The sequence below is a fragment of the Amphibalanus amphitrite genome, unplaced genomic scaffold (assembly GCF_019059575.1).
Source record: "Amphibalanus amphitrite isolate SeventyFive unplaced genomic scaffold, NRLGWU_Aamphi_draft 000554F_arrow, whole genome shotgun sequence".
Taxonomy (NCBI): Eukaryota; Metazoa; Arthropoda; class Thecostraca; order Balanomorpha; family Balanidae; genus Amphibalanus; species Amphibalanus amphitrite.
Window position 1 is genome coordinate 268,578 of NW_024882048.1, and position 22,448 is coordinate 291,025.

At 55.1% G+C, this 22,448-nt stretch overlaps 2 protein-coding genes across 5 annotated transcripts in view; one reads left to right on the plus strand and one right to left on the minus strand.

The window, feature by feature from the left end:
• Window positions 1-17,633, plus strand: part of LOC122393803 (E3 ubiquitin-protein ligase ubr3-like) — a 70,848-nt gene extending 53,215 nt beyond the window's left edge. For 2 of the 3 annotated variants that reach the window (XM_043390186.1, XM_043390187.1), the window contains exons 13-28: window positions 200-333; window positions 1,777-1,922; window positions 2,312-2,478; window positions 3,586-3,841; window positions 4,094-4,256; window positions 6,326-6,655; window positions 7,447-7,677; window positions 11,590-11,696; window positions 11,992-12,118; window positions 12,731-13,017; window positions 13,553-13,858; window positions 14,159-14,288; window positions 14,714-14,958; window positions 15,276-15,974; window positions 16,258-16,529; window positions 16,789-17,633. In XM_043390186.1, the coding sequence (XP_043246121.1) occupies window positions 200-333; window positions 1,777-1,922; window positions 2,312-2,478; window positions 3,586-3,841; window positions 4,094-4,256; window positions 6,326-6,655; window positions 7,447-7,677; window positions 11,590-11,696; window positions 11,992-12,118; window positions 12,731-13,017; window positions 13,553-13,858; window positions 14,159-14,288; window positions 14,714-14,958; window positions 15,276-15,974; window positions 16,258-16,529; window positions 16,789-16,906 (3,718 nt within the window). In that variant the 3' untranslated portion in view covers window positions 16,907-17,633. The remainder of the gene's footprint in view (window positions 1-199; window positions 334-1,776; window positions 1,923-2,311; window positions 2,479-3,585; window positions 3,842-4,093; window positions 4,257-6,325; window positions 6,656-7,446; window positions 7,678-11,589; window positions 11,697-11,991; window positions 12,119-12,730; window positions 13,018-13,552; window positions 13,859-14,158; window positions 14,289-14,713; window positions 14,959-15,275; window positions 15,975-16,257; window positions 16,530-16,788) is intronic. The other variant, XM_043390188.1, reaches the window with a different exon arrangement.
• A 1,466-nt stretch (window positions 17,634-19,099) lies between these two features.
• LOC122393805 (protein O-linked-mannose beta-1,4-N-acetylglucosaminyltransferase 2-like) lies at window positions 19,100-22,435 on the minus strand. Of its 2 annotated transcripts, none has more exons than XM_043390202.1 (2): window positions 22,402-22,435; window positions 19,100-21,981 (listed from the first exon to the last, which is right to left on the minus strand). In XM_043390202.1, exon 2 carries the CDS (start codon window positions 21,943-21,945, stop codon window positions 20,278-20,280), a length of 1,668 nt encoding a protein of 555 aa, XP_043246137.1. In that variant the 5' UTR covers window positions 21,946-21,981; window positions 22,402-22,435; the 3' UTR covers window positions 19,100-20,277. The 2 variants fall into 2 exon arrangements, with proteins under 2 accessions (XP_043246137.1, XP_043246136.1); XM_043390201.1 differs by having other exon boundaries at window positions 22,364-22,404.
• Between the last annotated feature and the right edge of the window lie 13 nt (window positions 22,436-22,448).

A 22,448-nucleotide genomic window follows, 5' to 3' on the forward strand; every position in this document is an offset into this window, starting at 1 on the left:
TTTCCGTGCCTCTTCCAAAATATAGGCAGATCTCCAATGACAAAGCATATGCAGGAGCTAAAAATAGCTCGTCTCCAGTAAAAAAGACTGCTCTGTCGATTAGCTATGTGACTTACGATCTTGACTTGCATGCCATTAACTTAGACTAGACCCAACACAACCGCCTAACCATGACACCCCCCCCCCTCCTTTCTCTCAGGTTCCACGTGTGGGAGTGGCTGAGTTTCGCACCCAACGCCACCAACTCTCACCTGGAGGCCGACCAGGAGATACCCATGGTCGAGGCGTGTCTCACCTTCCTGGCCACGCTGCTCTGCGTGCGCACCTGCGCAGGTGAGAACACGACACCGGGGCGCGGGTGAGATGGCGAATGTGGGAGGGAGTGGAAGGCATTTGAGTGAGGATTGTAGAAGTGAGGGTGAGAGCATTTAGGTTTGGACTGAGGGGTGGGAATGAGCGATAGGAAGTGGAAAGTCCAGAGTGAGTGGGTAGCATTTTTGGGCATTGGGGTCGGAGTTCGGTGAACCGTGGTGTCATGTCGTATACTATGGATGTAAGAAGGAGGTGGCCTTTAGGTGATTGTTTGAGTTTTGTAATTGATTCGTAGGTTAGTTGTAGAGGTAAGTTGTATATTTCCTGGGATTTATAGCAGGGGACGACCACGGGCTTCCTTGAAATGCTTAATGCCATCTGCGAAAGCTACGATTGAGGAAGTTAATTGAATCTCGTTATGGCCAATGGCTGCAATAAAGGCTATCGCTGTTTATGGAGCAGCTGTGCCATATGAGTTCGTGTCATTAGTGGACTATTTATGAGCTTGTCAAACTATGGTCTGCTCAGCGATAACTGGCCAGCGCCGACCAGCGTCGATTGGGAAATCGTGCCTGACGTGCCCTTTTTGTCCTGCTAGACTCGAGCGTTTATAGCATTTAGACTAATTAACGAAACTTAAGCTATTGCGTGATTACTATTGACCGCAGTCATGGCCAAGCGTGCTGCCGCTCACCAGGGTCTATTTGCGACGGTTGTCTAGCCACCTGAGGTGACCTAGAAGCTTCACAATGCGCACTTGGCCAGTTTGTGACTCAGTCTCAGTATCAAGTAATGCGTGTACGTGATTCTTTTTGTCGCCGGCCGGGCGCCCGTCTTCCTCCCCACGCTGTCAGTTCCATGAACGGCGCCCGCCCGGGGAAGCGCCTCACTTCCAGTTTCTGGTGTTTACCGTGCCGGCGGCGGCGGCGCGGCTGTGGGCTGCGCTCCGGCGGCGCCGTGTTTGTCACGGTTTTGACCGGCCGTCGGCGGGTTGACGTGGACACTGGGCAGGGCACACCAGATGCAATTTGTCACAGATAACGCCGCCGGGCTTCCGAGAAGGGGGGGGGGGGCACAATCCAGGCTGGGCTCCCGGTGGGGCGGGGGAGGGGGTCTCGATCTGGGTTGGGCTCCCGGCGGGTTGGAGAAGGGCGACTCGCGCGCGAGGAGCCTGGTCCTCAGCCCAGCAACTCTGCGGGACGGGTGGAGTAGGGCACTCGTTAGTGGTGGGCCATTACAGTGTTTGGCTTGAATCGGAACCCAGTTAGGAACATTTGTCCTCGCTCGAACAAGGACAAGTCATTTGCAACAGGAATCTTTGTAAGCCTGTAGTGTCGACTGCGTTTGTCCCGTCCTGTGCTAAATCACAGTTAAACGCCGCTCACTTTCTACCCCTGCACCGTCTAGGCTGCTGTCTGGTCTGACGTGCTGTATTTGACCCCACCTTTCTCTCCCCGCCACCAGGCATGCCGGAGGACGAGCTGGCCAAGTTGGAGATCGCCACGCAGCTGTGTATGGGCGACAAGACGCACAGCCAGCTCATGGACCTGCTGCCGGAGAAATCCGAGCCCATGAGCAACCCGGCACTGTTCGAGGCCGTGCTCGCTCATGTGAGTTTTTTTTGGGGGGGGGGGGACGGTGGCTGGGTGAATGGTGGGTCAACGAGTTTTTTTTTAGGCCACGATGGGGAGGATTGGTGCAAAGGTCATATTACCAAGTGCACACTTTTCTTCTGTTTCGGCCTCGCCGCTAATATTGATACCTCAGTTTTGTCATTTATCCCGATTTCGTCGCCCATAGTAATTTAATGCGAAATTAATCTTTCAGGATCTCGTTTGTAGCAATGTTTTCATACGAACATCATTGCTGCGCTTATGATCGCAGTGTAGGACGCCTACTCATTCTAACCCTGTCGTTGGCTTAGCTCGTGTGCAGCGCCCTCTCGGGACGGTGCCTACGTCCTGCCAGTCCATCTGACACCCTCTTTCCCGTGCCACAGGTGTCCCGGTACCGCGGCCCCGCCTCGGAGGCATCCGGAAACATGCAGCAGGGCATCTACGGACCCAAGGTCGAGGTCTGGGACACGCTCTACGACCCCATCTACGTGTTTCTGCGCGCCATGGTGCGCAAGGAATTCCAGGGATCCATGGACCGCTTCACCGCTTAGTGAGTTTGAAGGAGATTGGGGAACTGTTGAAGTGCGTGTTTTAGAGGGACGGATGCCTGTGTGGGCACCGTTCCGTTGTTTCCATCCTCAGCACAGTCAAATCCATCTCCTCCACGCTTCAAGTCCCTGAATATCCGGGTTGGACGGACAACTTTATCCCATGCGGGCAGCTCCCATGCTCCCATAGGAGCAGACCCGTAGCCGGGTGCAGTGAGTGCGGGGGGGGGGGGGCTGTGCGGCCTTTGGACGAGCTCAGCCCCGGCGACTCACTAGGGTGCCCGCCCAGACCTTGATGTCTCCCCCTAATTCCCATCGTCCTTCCGGCTCTGCAAGGGTTACGATTGACCGATAGAGCCTAACCCAACAACAACAACAACAAAAAACTTTTTTGGATTTACATAAGACGAGTATTCTTTCCATTCTTGATAAGTCAGTATACATGATTGGTGGACAGAATTATCAGTTTTGATAATGTCATGTTGCCTAGCTACTTCGATCGCTGCTTATTCTTCATTATGCCTTTCAAAGTGCTTTTTGCCATCTGAAATATTTTTGCTGTTGTTGATTCGCGAAGAGCCGTGAACTGAGTCTGGCCGTTGGTATTTCGTTCGTCCGCTGTTGTTTGTCGCTGTGTGGTTCGACGGACGTCTCGGATATCTGTGGTAGAGGCGGTCCATCACTGGCGGTCAGCCGGCCCCAGGATTACCGCTCCACGATCACGGAATGTGGTGGGATTAGTATTTAGCTCAATGACTTCTGTGGTAATGATGCCTCCTGGGTATTAACGTTGTGACTAAGTTAGCCTCATGGTTGTGTTGTTGAATATTTTTCTTGTTTATGGATAACGTGACTTTTGGATGGCAAATAGTCGTCCTGAGTCCAGGCGAACTATTTTCCCAAGGCAGTGACGAACGTGGTTAGATTCTAACCCAATGTTCTTGTTCTGTTCTAACCCAATGTTTGTCCTGTGCATTTTGAAACCGCGCTGAAGATGTTACCCTCTTTTCGCTTATTTATAATGCCTTCCCTCCCCTCGCGCCCGCAGTGTGAAGAGCACCGGCCGGTACTCAAAGGGCTCGATCTAACGTTCCCCCTCCCTCCCTCAGTGTGAAGAGCACCGGCCAGTACACGGACTCTAAGGGCTCGCCGTGGCCGCCGTACAAGGTGCCGCCCTCGCAGCCGCCGCTGCCGGACATCCCGGACGTGCGCCGCATCCTGCACTGTAACACCTTCTACGGCGCGATGCTAGCCATCCTGCGCCGCTGCGTCAGTGACCCGCTGGTCAGCGAGCAGGTCATGTCTCTGGCCATCTTCCTGCTGGAGATGGCCACCAGAAAACCCGAGAAGGAGTTCACAGGACAGGTGAGACGCGCGGATAAATGACGAGGGAGGAGGAAAATGTTGGGACAGAGCGAGCAGGAACTCTGCTTTTAAATGATGGATTTTTTTTATTATTCGCGTCATTAAATCGCCTTTTTCGGTGATGTGATATCAATATCGAACTTTTTACCTGGCATCTGTCTCAAGTAATGTCCTGTGCCCTCTCCGACCCGACGTACCCTCGTATATAAAACGGTCCTGACATCGTGCCCCGTCTCTGCGTCGTCCCCACAGGAGGTGTTCCGCACGGACATGGACCAGCCGGACGAGTGTGAGGACCTGCAGTTCACCGAGTGGTTCCGCACCCCCTGGAGCGTCGACAACCTGCGCCGCGTGGTCGACAACGTGACCGTGGTCACCGAGCGCGTCTACCCGAGCTCCTCCAGCAGCGAGAGTGGTGAGTGAACGGGAGGAGAGAGAGAGGGGGGAGTGACAGCGCGTCTACCCGAGCTCCTCCAGCAGCGAGAGTGGTGAGTGAGCGGGAGGAGAGGGAGAGAGGCCGGGAGGGCCAACTGGCTCATCCAGTAGCGAGAGTGGTGAATGAACGGGAGTAGAGGGAGAGAGGGTCTACCCGAGCTCCTCCAGCAGCGAGAGTGGTGAGTGAACGGGAGGAGAGGGAGAGAGGGAGAGAGGGTCTACCCGGGCTCCAACAGCGAGAGTGGTGAGTGAACGGGAGGAGAGAGAGAGGGGGAGTGACAGCGCGTCTACCCGAGCTCCTCCAGCAGCGAGAGTGGTGAGTGAACGGGAGGAGAGAGAGAGGGGGAGTGACAGCGCGTCTACCCGAGCTCCTCCAGCAGCGAGAGTGGTCAGTGTAGAGAGCTGGGAGAGAGGGAATGAAGTGTGATACTCTTGGCTATTTTAGCAGCGAGAGTGGCCATTGTAGAGAGGGAAGGGGACGAGGAAGGGAGGTTGTGGTTTACTGGCTACTTGAGCAATGGTGGTGGTCATTGACCAAAGACAGCTGGAGCAATGGAGTTCGCTTGTTGCAAGTACGGTTGTGAGACCGCTCCTTGGATCGGCTTAATGTCAGAACTAGAATTGATTATTTGACTGCTTATCAGGGCTTTCTGGATGTTAAAATATTCGTTTTGAGTCTGTCTGAGTTCCATGAGGCAGGTCGGACCTCCACTGGGCTTTGGTGGTTGACAGGACGCCCTGGGCGGTCGAACAGAGGCCGCTGAGTGTGGGCGGCCAGTCTCGCCGGCGGCAGGCGCTGCGCAGTCCGCCTGACGACCAACCCAAAGTCCAGCGCGGCGGACCGGGTGTGGCCGAATGCTCGCGGGACGCGGCGCCCCTGGCCGCGATCCATCACTGTTTGTGCTCGGGATAACGAGGCGGCGGCGGCGCGCGAGTTTGGTGTGCCCGGGGTCCGCCAGGACCGGGATGGGCAGGGTTACTAGGAATCGGCCACTGAGGTGCTGAGTCAACTGCCGGGTGGGGGCTCTGACCTGTGATCGGCGGTAGAGGGATGGTTGGCAGGAGAGAGGCCGAGAAAGAGGGATGGGCTTCCGGAGATTTGCGGGGGGTTTGCAAGAGTATTTGTGACATCTTTCTGTAGAGTCGGTGGGGCGGACGGGGCCAGTCTGTCACGCGGTGACAAGAAGCAGCTGGGTCGTCTCGAGGGACCCTGTAGCTATGCTGGGGGTGGGTTCGCTGACAGGACTGGCAGAACGGTGATAATGCAACATCCCAGCTGCGACACATTGCATGATTGAACTGAGCGATGATGTGATATTTTTCGCGGGATCGGCTCTTGCGTTGGCCTCTTCCGCGTTCCTTGTGTTGGGAATAAACACTACTTTCTGTCGAATCGGAGATAGAAACAGGCTAGATGATAGCACTTTGAGGACTATGCAGATGATGCGTGCTGGTAGATCACATTGTGTTTATACCACTCCCAGACACCCACTCCTTCTCAGCGTCTTATCAGAGCATCTCCGCCAAACGGCAGTAGTTGCCACGTGACGCCTAGCGTCGTTATTGTGTTTGTGTACGGATCGGCGCTGCCGAGATAGGACCGTCACCGACCGGGAGGCTGCTCCCAGTTCCGATTCGTGTAGGATATTTCGCAGTAGTTGCGCTGATGTCACGACCCCGGCGAGTGGGCGGCGTATCGTATAACACCGTGCAGATTACGGCCGAGTTTGCTTGTTTTTGCAGGGGTGGTGCTGTTCCGGGTGCGATCACGTGCGTCGTTTTGTGCAATATGCTGATGACCAGGATGGGGGCTGAATGGGGCTGAATGTATCGTATCTTTGCCTTTGGAGCGAAATGTTGACTTCCTGAAGGTGTTGTTGAGTTTCTAATCCCTTGTTGTGCCTTTATGGCGAGGTACTGATAGCGCGGTAGGTGGCTGTTTAATTTTCCAGATCGCCAATTGAAGGAATATGTTCCACTCGCAAGCGATGTCAGTAGATGCAAACTGGGATGTTGTTATTGACGAACGCCCCTTCCCGCTCCTTACAGACGAGATGCTGATGGAGTCGATGGAGATGGTGGTGGAGGAGCCCGAGGACGAGGACGTGGGCGTGCTGCACCTGTCGCCGGACGGGCCGCCGCCGCTGGCCGCGCTGCAGACCCAGCAGCGGCCCGCGCTGCTGGCCGGCACCGAGGTGGGCCGGCTGCCGCCCTCAGAGCCCATGGACCAGTCGGCGGCCGGCGGCAGCGGCGCCGCGCACGCCGGAGCCGTGGCCTCCACCTCTGCGGCCGGCGCCGTGGGCGAGCAGCAGTACTCGGGGCCGCTGGCTCTGGTGGCCTGCAGCGGCGGCGAGCTGGTGCCGCGCTCACAGCAGGGCGGTACGTGTCAGAGGAGGGGGGCGGGAGGGAGCTAGGGAATGGCGATGCCTGTTATCAGAAGAGAGGATGAGGGAGGGCAGGATGTTTTAGTGTACAGGAGAGGCGCTGGGAAAGAGCACCTTTAGGGTAGTGCGGTAGGATTTGTCGGGCAGGAAGGTACGTGTCGGAGGATGATTGCCGAAGAGGGAAGGCTTTCTCAGCAAGACGATGGTGGGCGAATGGAGACGGGACGGGCTTGGGTGCTGTGCTAGTGCCGGCGTGTCGGCACGGCCGGTTCAGCGGGCGTGTGGTGATGGGAAAGGTGATGCAACTGCTGTCTGCCGGAGCTGACCGCCCGACAGGGTGGGTAGCGGGGCTCAGGGTCGCGGTCACTCCTCACTCAGGGTGTTCGTGTTAGCCTGGTATGTGCCAGGTGGGCGGGAGGGCGGTATCGGCGCTGATTGTTACTGGCTCCGCTTTGGGCAGAGAGTGGGGGAGGGAGGGGAATGATCCCATGAAGGACGTACACTCGACCTTAGACACCTGAACCCGTTGAGGGAGGACCCGATGAAGGACAGTACCTTTACATCGATGTTGTCATGTAGTGAGAAATTGGCCAACGAGCGTGTATCACTTCAGCAGTCTTACGGCATTCACATAGCTTAAAGTCGATACACTTCCATATTAGGCTCTGCCAAGTGTTGATTACCAAACAAACATGCAAACTTGCACCCGCACCGCATTATCTGAAATACCCACCGTGTAACTTCATGCGACCCCGTCTGATCATCTCTCCCCGCCGTGTCCCACAGACCTTCTGCTGCGCTCGCCGGCCTCTCACGACATGGGCGAGTCGTGGTACGGTCCGCGCGGCCTGCAGGACGGCGCCGGACCCTCATCCACCACCACCACCACCTCAGTGGCGTTCGGAGACTCGATCGTCTCGCTGCTGCTCAAGCTGCACAGCAAGCTCAGCGACCAGCCCGACAGCTACCGCCTGCCCTCGGACGAGCAGCTGGCCAACTTCAAGGAGTCCAGAGTCGGTACGTGAACGGGCGAACACGAGCAGGGATGGCGAGCGGAGTCTTGTGATGCGTAGTGTGAGACAACACTGATTAAGACCTCTACTCATGACAGCCGCCCGTTGCTTTGTCGGAAATCGCTGAAGCTGCGGCCATGATGCCAACCGCCCCCCTCCCCCTCAATTTAGGGTGTATCGTCGAATTTTGATTTTTTTTAATCGTCTTCACTACTAAATTTTATTGGTCCCTGGCATGTTTGAAGCCGTAGGATACCAATAAAAAAAATCTGGGACGAAAACCTAGCCTGCTGCGAGCGGTTGAACGGAAGCCTGTCGGGGCGGCGCCAGGCGTTGAAGTCTCCCCGTTAGTTACGCGCACACTAGCACCACGCGGCGGCTGGCGCCGTGCCGCCGCGTTCCCGGTCAGCCGTGTTTTAGCGTTCACTGACGGGTCGAAGTGATTATTCTAAGCTTTCCTAAGAAGCTTTCTGCCCCGCAGCTCATTATTGAGCAAGAATATCGCACAAACTGCATAGAACATTGACATGCAGGTTGTCGGCACATATGGAGAAGGGGATGTTTTGGTTAATGCCTCCTTTAATAGGAAGAGATTGTGGAAGAACAACACATTTCTCTTGGAAATTACTCATCCTCCTTCTTCCTACGTGCCTGCTTTAGTAATCGAAGTACCCCTATTGACTCTACGTTCTTGATTCGGCTGTCGATTTTATGCATGGAATTCCGCTATATTATATTTTCTCGCTCAATGTCCCCTGAGCTATATTGAGGCGTCACGGGACAGCAATGCTCAGCACACAACTGCAGAGAAAAAGTCAATGTGGTCATGCGTTTTGTATGCCAAAATGTGTGAGCCTTGGCGTGTACCAGCAGCCGTTGTCACCATTGTAATTTTCACGACTTTATCTTTATAAGGATGCAATTGCCCACTTCCCAGTTCCCAGACTGGGTTTGGAGATATAGTTTTACAGAAACATTTAGGAATGTCTGTAATGTAAGTTAAAAGCTATTACCGAAAGGAATCCACATATTTTCGAATTTCCTGTTTGCTGTATTGCTTAGTAAATGCCAGACGTCATGATGGCATGGTTGCGATTGATGGTATGCCGGATGGCCAGGGTACGAACTCACGGTAAGTCAGCTTGGCCGGCAGGCATCAACAGGCACAATAGTCTTACACCGATATCGTCACCCTCAGTTATTCGTCACCATTCAGCAGCAGGCCCAGAGCTTCGGGCTTTGAACCGTAAGGCACAGGTGTAGGAGCAAGACATTGCGCCGATTCGAAGGGCTGGAAGGGCAGCATCGCGGGGGCTGGAATGCGCCTGAGCGGCTGAGACCATCCCATTGGGACGGGGGTGTCCTGGGTGCACTCAGCCGCTCATGCTGGGAAATGCATCCAATGGAGCTCTCCATTCGAATGATTAGGGTGACCTTTAGTCTAGAACAAGGAAGGATGACTGTTGGCTGGTCCCGAGGATAGATACAAAGGACAACTAATGACATCATATAATGAATCGAAGACGGCCCCGGCCCGATCCTCTGATAGAGGCTCATCAACACGTATCTCGTTGTGGACCATTTCGTTTTCCTCCACCGTGGTTTTTGCACCGACCTCAACGGGTTGGAAGATTACGATGTTCAGAAACCATTAAGGTCGTAATTGTATATTCGTTGAGTTAGGTTAGCCTTTCCATTCCATGAAGACTACTTTATAATTATTGGATGATAGGATGAGGTTTTCACTGTGTTGAACCTGTCCTACCTGCTCAGTGAACGAATATACAACGAATATACAATTACGATCTTAATGGTTTCTGAACATCGTTACCTTCCAACCGGTTCAGGTCGGTGCAAAAACTACGGTGGAGGAAAACGAAATGGTCCACAACGAGATACGTGTTGATGAACCTCTATCAGAGGATCGGACCGGGGCCGTCTTCGATTCATTATATGATGTCATTACCTGTCCTTTGTATCTATCCTCGGGACCAGCCAACAGTCATCCTTCCTTGTTCTAGACTAAAGGTCACCCTAATCATTCGAATGGAGAGCTCCATTGGATGCATTTCCCAGCATGAGCGGCTGAGAGCACCCAGAACACCCCCGTCCCAATGGGATGGTCTCAGCCGCTCAGGCGCATTCCAGCCCCCGCGATGCTGCCCTTCCAGCCCTTCGAATCGGCGCAATGTCTTGCTCCTACACCTGTACCTTACGGTTCAAAGCCCGAAGCTCTGGGCTTGTTGCTGAATGGTGACGAATAACTGAGGGTGACGATATCAGTGTAAGACTATTGTGCCTGTTGATGCCTGCCGGCCAAGCTGACTTACCGTGAGTTCGTACCCTGGCCATCCGGCATACCATCAATCGCAGCCATGCCATCATGACGTCTGGCATTTAATCAGCAATACAGCAAACAGGAAATCGAAAATATGTGGATTCCTTTCGGTATTCGCTTTAACTTACATTACAGACATTCCCAAATGTTTCTGTAAAACTATAATATCTCCAAACCCAGTCTGGGAACTAGGAAGTGGGAAATTGCATCCTTACAAAGATAAAGTCGTGAAAATTACAATGGTGACAACGGCTGCTGGTACACGCCAAGGCTCACACATTTTGGCATACAAAACGCATGGCCACATTGACTTTTTCTCTGCGGTTGTGTGCTGAGCATTGCTGTCCCGTGACGCCTCAATATAGCTCAGGGGACATCGAGCGAGAAAATATAATATAGCGGAATTCCATGCATAAAATCCACAGCCGAATCAAGAACGTAGAGTCAATAGGGGTACTTCGATTACTAAAGCAGGCACGTAGGAAGAAGGAGGATGAGTAATTTCCAAAAGAAATGTGTTGTTCTTCCACAATCTCTTCCTATTAAAGGAGGCATTAACCAAAACATCCCCTTCTCCATATGTGCCGACAACCTGCATGTCAATGTTCTATGCAGTTTGTGCGATATTCTTGCTCAATAATGAGCTGCGGGGCAGAAAACTTCTTAGGAAAGCTTAGAATAATCACCTCGACTCGTCAGTGAACGCTAAAACACGGCTGACCGGGAACGCGGCGGCACGGCGCCAGCCGCCGCGTGGTGCTAGTGTGCGCGTAACTAACGGGGAGACTTCAACGCCTGGCGCCGCCCCGACAGGCTTCCGTTCAACCGCTCGCAGCAGGCTAGGTTTTCGTCCCAGATTTTTTTGATTGGTGTCCTACGGCTTCAAACATGCCAGGGACCAATAAAATTTAGTAGTGAAGACGATTAAAAAAAATCAAAATTCGACGATACACCCTACCCCTCATGTCATCCCTTGTCGAAATTCACCATATTCTCGCTCGCATGCTCCGTCTCGGTCCGCCCTCCCCTTCCCGCCATTAAGTACCCAATACCCAGTTACCGCCGCTCACACCAAACCGCCTTCACCGCTCGCCCAATGCCCACCGGCGGCAGGGAGGGTGGTTTTCCTGGTGTGCGGTCGGCGCCTGTAGTGAACGTATGGCGCCGCGCGGGGTATCCCCGCACCACCATTGTGTGACTGGTGGTCATTGTAATGACGGGGTGTGATTGTAAGAGAAATGACTGGGCTCCGACACTGGACATATTGCACGTAGTTGGCTATAGGATAGCTGAAAACAGCTATTGATGTCATACAAGCAGTTGCCGGTGTGGGGTATGATTTAGCTCTTTAGGAAATGCTACTTTCTCAATCGATACCCTACACTTAAGGCATTGGTCGGTGATGCATATAATCATGTGTTTATGTGTCTACCATCAGCTATCTGTGTCATATAGCAATCGTGGTACGTTTATAATTGTAGGATGGAAGTTTGTCATTTGATCTAAAGGTGATTTTAGGATGGCATTATGACTGCTTCCCTTGTTCACGTCTATAATGGCTTCTGATTTTGTTTTCAGGTAACGGGCCTCACTTTGTTGGCCAGCTGCTGACGTTTATCGCCAAGAAGGACCCGCTGCTCAAACAGCACATCAAGGAGACCAGGAACCGGCTGTGGCCTAGAGCGGTACGTTATCGGGACATGTAAAGATGCGGCGAGTCGATAGGCATGGAGAATAGCTGACCTATGTTTGCTTGGTGGAGGAGGAGAAAAGGATGGTCAGAGGTAAATGAGACCTCGCTTGAATGTGTTGTTGCTATATAGCTCCACTTTGATAAATATCGTTTGACGTAAACAAAAATTAGCTAAAGCGTTAGCCGTCATATTTATTGTGCGAGTCTTCAAACCATCTGGTTCATCCTGTCCTGTGGATCCGTGAATGTTTCCACGTCTAACTCGCTGCTGTCTCTCCTGTCCTCAGACTGAGGACGAGTCGCCGCGCAGTGAGGACCGCGAGGCCCGCCGGCGCATGGCCCGCGAGCGTCAGCAGCGTCTGATGCGCCAGTTCGCCAACCGGCAGAGGCAGTTCCAGGAGCAGCTCGAGACGGGTGAGTAGTGCGCCGCCGGTTGTCGAATCCCCTGCCGCCGCCTCTGCGCGATAACGTCTCCTCCCGGCGCTGTCTGGTGATGAGCCGACTTTGGATAACTAGGGGTGTGGAGTTTGTCAATTCGCGGAAGATTTCGATGTGTTTTGGTCAGAATAAGCTTGTGTGGGTGTAATTAGGGAGGAAAAGTCGTATTTGTTGCTTTAAATGGATTGATTTCGTCAGTCGGAATGTGGGTTGAGGCAAGTGTTTGCTGACGAAGCACACGCCCCAGCTGTTGCGCATAACTGCAGTTTGCAACATTTGCCAAAGTTCGACTCGGGTCATATGACTTATGTGGAATGTTATCTGCAGTGGGGACAGAGCAGCTGTGTTGTGGATATATTTTCGTTATTTTTCGTTTATAGAGCCGTTTGATGTGTGTCGGTTTAAGCAGATAAGCTAAACTTCGTTTTGGGCTTAATTTGAGGCTCGTTTTTCCTAAAAGGCAAAGGAAACATATGCGTCGAAAATGACCATGATGGTGAATCCTTGGTCATGCATTAATGCTACTTTGCTTTTAATTAAATTCATCACCAGTCCATCGATCTGACCATAACTCCCTCCCCTCCGCAGAGGAGCCCGACGTGGCGGCCAGCAGTCGGCGCGAGCGTAACGTGCGCGAGTACGACTGCGTGATTTGCGGCCAGAGCTCTGCGAGCACGGCGGAGCGGCCGTTCGGGCTGGTCGTGCTGCTGCAGGCCACCAGCGTGCTGTCGCACCAGCACACGCGCACCGAGCCGCTGCAGCTGCCCGTGGACGAGGAGAGCAGCCAGCAGCTGCGCAGCCGGCTGCGCCACAACCGCGCCGCGTTCGTCGACAGTCGACACGACCGGCTGGCAAGCACGTTCGAGAATGTGAGTGTGAGTGACAACTACTGGGGAAGGCGGGGAGCGGGATGGGATGGGATAGGGTAGGGAGGGAGAGTACGGAAGGGGAGGAGATGGGGTGGCATGGTTGGGATTAAAAACAGATTGCAAAGCGAGGGTAGTTAAGTTTCTTTAAAAGTCTTGGGATAACGATTTCGGTCGGAAGTAATGCCCGAGAAGCGATGGTCTTTCTGACCTCACCAAAAGTACAGTACAGTAAGTAAGAGCCATTGTACCAACAATGGCTCGATCTGTTGTTTGCGGGGTCGACGCTTGACAGATAAACGTTTGCCGGATCCGAAGGTTTACCTAGGATTGTGGAACGTTTTAAAGGGGGGGGGGGGTTGAGGCTTCAACGGACGATGCTGCGCAGTCATGCACACGTATTTATGCAGGGTAGTAATAATTTTAATTCGCTTTGTTTCGTACACTCTTCAAAGATCATCTGTACAATGTTTATCGTTAGATGCACCTCACCCTTTTTGCCTGTCGTGTACCGTCCGACTGACCTGGCTCTCCCCACCCGCAGAAGAACTGGCTGCTATCGATGAACCTGGGCGTCACGGGCGGCGTGCACGTGCAAACCTGCGGCCACAACATCCACCTGGACTGTCACCGCATGTACGTGCGCTCGCTCACCACGCCGGACGCGCGCGGCCAGAGCATCAACCTGAACAAGGGCGAGTACAGCTGTCCGCTGTGCCGGCAGCTGTGTAACCACGTGCTGCCACTGCTGGAGCCGGACGGCGCGGCGGCGGCCCTGCAGCCGGCCTACAGCCGGGCAGAGGCCTACACCGCCATCGGACGGCTGCTCAACGACGTCCAGGTGCCAGAGGTCAGTGCAAAAAGGAGAGGTGGGGATGTGATGGGATGAGAGGCTAGGAGCTTACGGAAAGGGAAGGAGCGACTTGGGACAAAACTGTTTGGCTGTGAAAAGGAGGACTTCAGGCGTATTAAGTCTGATTCGTAATGGCTGAGGTAGAGTTGAATATGATAGAATGTGATTCGTAGATGAAAAACACTTGACGTCACATCACCTGTGCATTTCGGTTCTTTCGGACTGCCTTCAGTTTGTTTGTTTTTTTACTACATGTGCGTCCACATACTGACTGTTGTCTACCGTCTCGCTCCACAGTATAACAACAACTTTGCGGAGCCGATATCGCACGCGATGGACGGCATGACTCGCGTGACGTTCCCCAAGTTCCGCATCACCACGCCGCAGACGCCCGCACAAAACATCCTTAACTTCGTCAACTCTGTCGGTGAGTTATAGGCGGCGTTCGATGTCTCCCGGACGGCAAAGATTCTTTGCTGTCCGGCCAATAACGTCCAAGGTCAGCGGGGGCTCGGCTGCGGTTATGAAACGTGATTGGCCGGACGGCGTAGAATCTTCGCCGTCCGAGAGACATCGAACGCGGGGATAGTGAGCCGGTGCGGGGAGTGATTGCGACTCGCCACTCGGCTGGATAGCCTAGAGTGAGCCGAAGGTGGCGAGATTTAATTTTGTTAGATAGTTGACTTTGGTGCAGAAGGGGCGCATATGATTAGACCTCAAGCTGAACTTGGGAACGTTGCGTTAAGGTGACGATATGATTGCGTTTGTGATGCTCTTCCCACCATCCATCCCTCAACCCAGTGTGCGTGCCATATAACAACAGTTGTGACATGACATATCCGTGTCTTCCAGCGCGGACACACCTGGAGATCGAGGTGATCCAGCGGGACGGCGGTCTGACAAACACGGCCGACGCGGCCGCCCAGCTGGTGCCCAGCGTCAAACGCTCCAGCCTGGTGCCGCTGCTCACCGTGCTCGGCTACAACGCCAAGATGCTCTCGCTGGAGAACGACCCCACCTACCTACCGGTCATGTGGTCACGCCTCAACGGGCTCATACCCAGCGCACGGTCCGAGATCACACTCTTCCAGCCCGATGTGAGTGGATGGGGCGGCTGGGGATTGTGTGTGGTGTGGGGTAGGGCGATGGACAAGGGAAGAGGCTTGTGAGCGCGGATGGATGACCACGGGGTTTGGATGGAATGAAAGAACGTGTCTTAAGGGTTGTCATTCATTCAAGCTTTTGACTGTTCGCACTCGCAGCTGGAACATGACATGCGTCCCGTAATGGAAGTGGCAGATCAGTAATCAGTAGTTGTTTTAAAAAATGCGTTCATCGGTTTTCATCGGTTCTTCGGTAGAAACAATGGTCATAACCCGTACCTGACCTCGCCTCCTGCCCTCGTCTCCGCCAGGTGCCGCTGCTGCTGCGCGACCCGACGTCGATGCTGCTGCTGACGGTGCTCACGCTGCCCATGCCGCTGCCCGTATCGCTGTACGCCTGTATCGTGCAGGCGCTCTACAACCTGGCCTACGTGCAGGCGTGTGCGGCGCTGACCTTCCACGTGCCGCACGCGCGGCGCCGCGAGCTGGTGCGCGCGTCCCAGCTGAGCCGCGCCTCGGCCGGCGGCCGACTGAGCTCGATGGAGGCGGCGCTCGGCCTGGTGGTGGAGCTGTTCTCGGGCGTGGCCGGCCTGTACACCGAGGACGGCGTGGACGAGCTGCTGGCCGACACGTCTCCCCACGGCCTGGCCGAGCAGCTGGCGGCGCGCTGCCTGCCGTTCCTGCGGCTGGCGGCCGTGCTGCGTCTGCACCTGTACCAGCAGCCGCTGCCGGACCCGCGCAGCGCCGACCAGGAGCTGCCGGCCCTGCTGCACTACCTGCAGCTCGCCGAGCCGGCGCCGGTCGCCACGCCGGACGCGCACGGCGCGCTGACCGTGTCGTCCATGCGCTGGGCGGTGGCGGACGGCGAGGCCGTGGTGCAGGCCTGGTGTCACGAGTTTCTCAGCCTGGCGCAGCACAGTCAGAGCACGGCGCGCGAGCTGGTCCGCCAGCAGCGCTGGTGTCAGCCGCAGCTGCTCCGACTGCCCCGCGAGTACAAGACCATCTTCCTGGTGAGTGGCGGCAGACGGGAGTGCATCCAACAGACCTGGGAGTCTTTAGACCGAGGTCTGATAATTGATGGGACTATAAGCATCTGTCAGAGGCTTGTGCTTGCGGAGGTGAACCTGTGAGTTCATTAAGTTGTGTTAGCTACTGAATGAGCTATTGGTGACTATTCGTATGTGACTTTCAGCTTTTTGCTGCCAGTTTGCCCCATTCGAGTGCTGGCCCTTCCACGCCACTCCTTTAATTCCCCGTGCCACACATTCTGACCGCCCCTGTTTGTCTCGGCAGTTCTACCACCGTCGCCAGTGCACGCGCTGCGGCCTGATGCCCAAAGACCCGACCGTGTGCCTGCTGTGCGGCACGCTGGTCTGCCTTCGCGGCCAGTGCTGCAAGGTGGGCACGCAGAACGAGGCGGTGGCGCACAGCGTCGACTGCGGCTCGGGCACCTGTATCTTCCTGGCGGTGAACAGCAGTACGGTGATCGTGATCCGCGGCCGGCGCGCCTGCCTCTGGGGCTCCGTCTACCTGGACTCGTTCGGAGAGGAGGACAGAGAGCTCAAGTGAGTAGCGCTGGAGGGGTGGAAGGAATAGGGCCGAGGGTGGGCAGGAGTGAAGTAAATTTGGGCTGGATAGGTGGGTTGTACGAATGGAAAAAGTAAGAACTGAGTGATTGAAAAGTAGGGATGCTATCAGGTCCAGTGAAAGGAAGCCAATGTTCTGTGTATTTTTATGCATTTTGAAGTCTGTATTCACTCGTAGCCTGCACTGGGATCATCCGTACCGGCCTGCCCTAACATCGCCCCTCTCGTGTGTCTCCAGGCGCGGTCGGCCGCTCTTCCTCTGTGAGGAGCGCTACCGTCTGCTGCAGAACCTGTGGCTCTCGCACGCGTTCGACAACACGCGCCGGCGCTGGATCTGGCACAAGGAGATGCTCTGACGGGCCGGCAGCGCGCCTGCCGTGCAGGGCCGCAGCGGGCCCGCACCCCACCTCCCCCTCTGTGCCAGTGCGAGAGAGCGGCGCCGTCACGAGTGGCCGGCCGCCGCCGCGCCCAGCCGCCCGTCAGTACTGGTATATGTAAGCTTTATGGAGTTCTATGGGACAGAGACGGCTGGCCGGGCGGACGGACGGGCATGGTGCCACTCCGTGCGTGTGCAATTCGCGAGCGAGTGCGAGCGCGTCAGCGAGAGAGCGGCCGTGGAACTGTGAGCGCCGTGAGACTGTGAACCTGTGACTGTGAGACTGTGAGACCGTTTGACAGTGTACATTCCAGATCTGTTGGCAGGAATATCGTGTCTGGCCGCCCGGACGGGCCGGCCCTGCAGATAGTGTACATACTTGCATAATATGGTCGTTTATCTCGGCGTGTAGATATAAACTGCGTTCGCTGGTGTTTTCTGGCGCGCGTGTGCGCGAGCTCGGCCTCACAGGGTGAGCACGGCGCGGTCCGAGTGGGCGTGCCGGGCCGCGCGCTATACGGTATACATACATACGGAGTGTGTGTGAACGCGAGTGAGCCGAGTGAGCGAGTGCCGTTTGTGGGCGGACCTGGAGCGCCGCGGACGGGGCGGCCGTAGCGCCGCCGGCCGGTCGCGACCCGCGCCACTCTTACTATGCCAGTGTGCTGGAATGGAATGTTCTGCTAAATAAATCTTAACCTTGTGAATGGGCGGCGTACTCTGAGGTGCTCTGTTGGAACGTACTCTGGTTGTTCGGGTAGGGGAAGTGACGAACTGTTATATGTGCCCAGTTTGCTAACTGCCAATGCCCAATTTCGATGTAGGGATGCAATTACTAGTATCTTGGCTACTGTCATTCGCTGGGGTAGGCTCGTGTGAAGCGTAGATTGGGCAGCACGGCGTTTTCGAACAGTCCACTTTTGAGCATCCAACATCAGTGAGGCGCGACGCAGGTTGTGTATGACGTGGATATGACAGCCAGGGACAGTTCTGGTTCAATGAGCGTTACTTACAGGGTGGACCAAAAAGGATGGAAACATTTTAAACTCGCATAAAACATGTATCATTGCATGCATGTGACTGGGAATGATACCAAACAAGAGTACATTTCGTGGAAATTCATAATGGCATCACTCTCATATGCTTTCTCTCGTTTTCAGTCTCTCACAGCTCAGATGTTCGAAGTGACCACCTTCGCGAGACAGGCACAGAGCGACCAGCCTGGCTGCTGACACGATAGCCCGCTTGTATGGCTCACACAGCCTTGCTGATCGCTCTCTTCAGTTCAGAGGCTTTCTGGACCTACCTTGTAGACCTGGCCCTTGAGATGACCCCACAGTAAAACATCCATAGGGATCAGGTCGGATGAGCAGGTAGGCCAGTTCCGACTGGCACCGCGGGATATCAGCCGGTCACCGAAGTGGCTTTCGATGCACTTGAGCGTTGTTTTTTGCGATTTGAGGAGGCGCACCGTCTTGCTGGAACCACATAAGGTCTATGATGAGACTGCCATGCTCGTTTGGACTCGCTCTCAGAACTTCCTCAGCGCCACCTGGTATGCGCTGTTGATTGACGGTCACGGTGTCGCCGCTCCCTTCCTCGAACCAAAGTGGACCCACGATTCCTTTTCCGCTGAGGGCACGCCATTTCGGTGACCTTGCTGCTGTGCAGTGACTTCTTTATCATCTCATCTCAAGGGCCAGGTCTACAAGGAAGGTCTCTGTGACCTGAAGAGAGCGATCACCAAGACTGTGTGAGCCATACCAGCGAACATGTGTCGTCCGCCTATCGCGTCAGCCACCAGACCGGCCGCTCTGTGCCTGTCTCGCGAAGGTGGTCTCTTCGAACATTTGCTGTGAGAGACTGAAAACGAGAGAAAGCAAATGAGAGTGATGCCGTTATGAATTTCCACGAAATGTACTCTCGTTTGGTACCATTTCCAGTTACATGCATGCAATAATGTATGTTTTATGCGAGATCAAAATGTTTCCATCCTTTTTGGTCCACCCTGTACGTACGGCCTTTCCCGTTATCGCTGCTGGGCTATCCCGCTGAACCCGACACAACTGCCGGCGACCACATTCGTACCTCTTTGACCGACTATGGAGTATTTTTTTAGTACACGTGAGGAAACGAGTAGTTAGACGGTCCAATTCATCTAGCCCTGAAGTACCATCAATCTTACTTTGACTGGCAGTAAGAAACAAGTATAATAATGAATTGGGTACACTTCCGTTTGTTCGTTTGGGTACAAAAGCCTGCAACCTTTTGACATGCATTCTCACATGATTCATGATTGAAGGCACTGATGAGATTCGCGAGCATGTATGAAAACATAGGTATGTACCGTAACATATGGCATAGCTCAAACGTTGTCATGCACGACGTGAGAACAAACAATATGATGTGGATTCCACGGCACCATACCTCAGGTCACTGCTCGGTTTTACAGCATCCGATCCACGACATAAGCCGGGCGGCTCACTACACAATGCACATGACTCTACAAAGTAGAGCGAAATCCACCTCCTCCCAGAGCCGGAGAAGGAAGTCTGAGGAAAGATGGACAAGGTCTGCCTTGTATGCGTCGGTGCGGATACGCAGCTCGCGGTACTCTGCGCCTTGGGCGTCATCCCCTGCATCCGAGCGGCCGCTCAGTGCCGTCTCTACGTTTGCACCAAGCTCGGTGACAAGGTCTGCTTATATCGACGATAAAGCACAGCACACAGCGAGCCCCTCGGGTGACACAATTAGGAGGGGGGATGACTCCCAACACGATTGGCACCGTGTTACGGTTTAGTTGGGTGACATCAATGACCCTTCTCACCCCGTTCCGGCCGGACCCCAATGTAGGCGCAGCGGTCAGGGTCATCCAGGTCACCCTTTACAGAGTTTGAGGCTGAACGAACGATATTATTGCCGAGAGGCTTTCCGCTGGTCACACCATGCGGTCACAGCAGCGTCGAGGAGCCAGCGGCAGTCTTCCTCCATACCTATTTTCACAAAAGTTCCCGCGCGTGGTACTGCGAGTAACGGCCTCGCTGTGCATCTGGAGGCACCGGACCATCAATGTGGAAGGCGGTCCGAGCTCCCCAGCCAGCGGGCGTGGCTATCGCCGTAGCAGATACACGGTGCGTGTGCGTGTGCACCGTGTCGTCTGCTACGGACGTAGCCCGCCTACTGGTTGTTCACAAGTAGGCTTTACAAGTTCACAAGTAGCCAGTAGCACCGTACATGCCAGGTATCGATACACACAATTGAAGCAAATCGCATAACGTTCTCACTTCTTATCAGCTATCACACTTCACACTCCGCGATATCACCACACACCTTTACTCCACCTCACAATCATCACGCCGGCGGCTCGTTCAGTTCAAACGTCTCATGCGCCACCGGTCCGGTCCGGCCGTCCACCTCAGTCCGTACCCACACCTGGAGTCTGCAGAGCCCGCATTCCGCGGCCACGGTCAGCCGCGGCCGGCGCACCCTGTATTCGCCCACCCGCTCCCCCTGCCGCACCCACACACGGTACGACACCGCCTCCGGCGCGGCGTTCACCGGCGGCCGCCACTCGATCAGCCGTGAGTCACCCTCGGCCTGAGCCGTCAGGTGGCGCGCGGGGCCGGGGAAGAAGAGTGCGCCGCGTGTCCTCCGGCGGCGGGGCCGAGCGGAGGCCAGGACGGCCTCTGCGGCAGCGGAGACGGCCGCAGTGTTCACCATAGTGTCCTGGTAGACGCGGTAGAGGAAGGCGGGGTCGGAGCAGCACAGTGTCTCCGGTACCTCCTGGAGCGTCTCCACGCGCTTCCGCTCGGCATCGTCCAGGTGGCCGATCCCGCCCCGATCTGAGGTCGCCTCCGGTCCGGGCACCACGCTGGATGCCGGGTCGGTGTTCACCCAGGCGCGGTAGCCCAGGCCGCGCAGCTGACACAGCCGCTGGTAGGGACGGTACCGCTCCGGCCGCAGACCGTACGGGAATAGTTCCAGGACGGCGCCGCCAGGCGGCAGCACCAGCGCCAGCGCCAGGCCGGCGCCGTGCATCCCCACCAGGAGGTCGGCGCCGGCCGCCAGCGCCGCCGCCGCCGACAAAGAGGTCTCCTCCAGAGCCAGACGGCGCACCGGTCGGCCGAGCCGCGCCACCAGCGCCACCGACAGCGCGGCCTCGTTCAGAATGAGCCGGGACTCGGTTCGAGAGAGGAGCAGCACGTACCCCGGCTGTGACGGCTGCGGGTCTCCACTACCGACCGTCGCTCCCAACCGCCATAGTAGGTGAGCTCTAAAATCGTCCAGGTGCTCGTGATGCAGGAACGGTGTGGGTAGCGGCGACTGGGGCCGCTCGAACCCGTACTGGTACCAGAGTGAGTCGGACCGCAGTCCTAGGTGGCTCCGTTCGAAGCAGTGAGGTGTCGATGGATCCAGTTCACCGGTCGGCGTTGGTGGATTGTCCCACAGAGCGGCGTACAGCGGGGCTAGCGGCGACGGCAGAGAGTCAGAGCGGAGCAGCGGCCGCCAGCGGCGCACACATTCACCCATCTCTCCGTAACACAGCTTGTACATCGTCAGGTACGCCGGCAGCAAGTCGTCATGCAACACGTGCATCAGGTTGTCCGGTTTGAACGGCTCAAAGACGAAGAAGTCGCCGCGATGGAAAACCGCGTGTCTTACAGACAGCCATTTGGCCGTCACAGGTATCAGATTCAGGTCGAACAGGTTGTGATCGACTACCGGGTTCAGTTTCAGCAGAGGCTGCAGGTCACTTGAGTTGTGTATGCCTATGAAGCGGCTGTTGGCTGACTCAATCATCACAAACTGTCTCTCAGCTGGAAGATAACAGAGGTTTGTGATAATGCACTGGCGAGCTGCTGCTGTGGCTCCTTCACAGAACAGAGATGAGAAGGCATCTGGGTCCAGTGGCTGGACTGAACCAGGTGTGATCATGTCTTCTGATAAGAACAGATATGCCAGGAAGATGGCAGAGAGGCATATAATTGTTGCTGATGAAACCAGCCATAACAGATGCATTTACACATCTGCAGGCTGCAGGTATCAATGGTTGCCCTGCAACAAGGGTAGAGACATAGCTCATAACATGGCAGTCAGTTATAGCAGATAACTCCACATTGACATATTTACCTATAGCACCCAATGGAATACCTGATTTACGTAACTCCCAGGGCACTAGGCACTAGTCCCTAGAGAGGTAATTCCCTTACAGCAAGCAATAGAAGCCTGCAAGTCAGGTTGTCATGTGGTGTATCTTGATCCGCCAGGGCCTGTGTACTAAAACCTCTTTCCCAGACGGTTTGGGTTACATAGATTGCACTTTACAGTTTACGCAATAAGAACTGTGAGGCCTTCCCCCTATCCCTACCCTGACCCAGCCTTGCTTTGGAAATTATGCAGGGAAATTTCATTTTCATAATATTGCACAAATCCACACGGGACTCTGGATTAAATTGGGAATGACTCGACTCTGACCCTGGACTCGTTCACCCGTGTTAATGTGTTGTTATCTGATTTAAAGT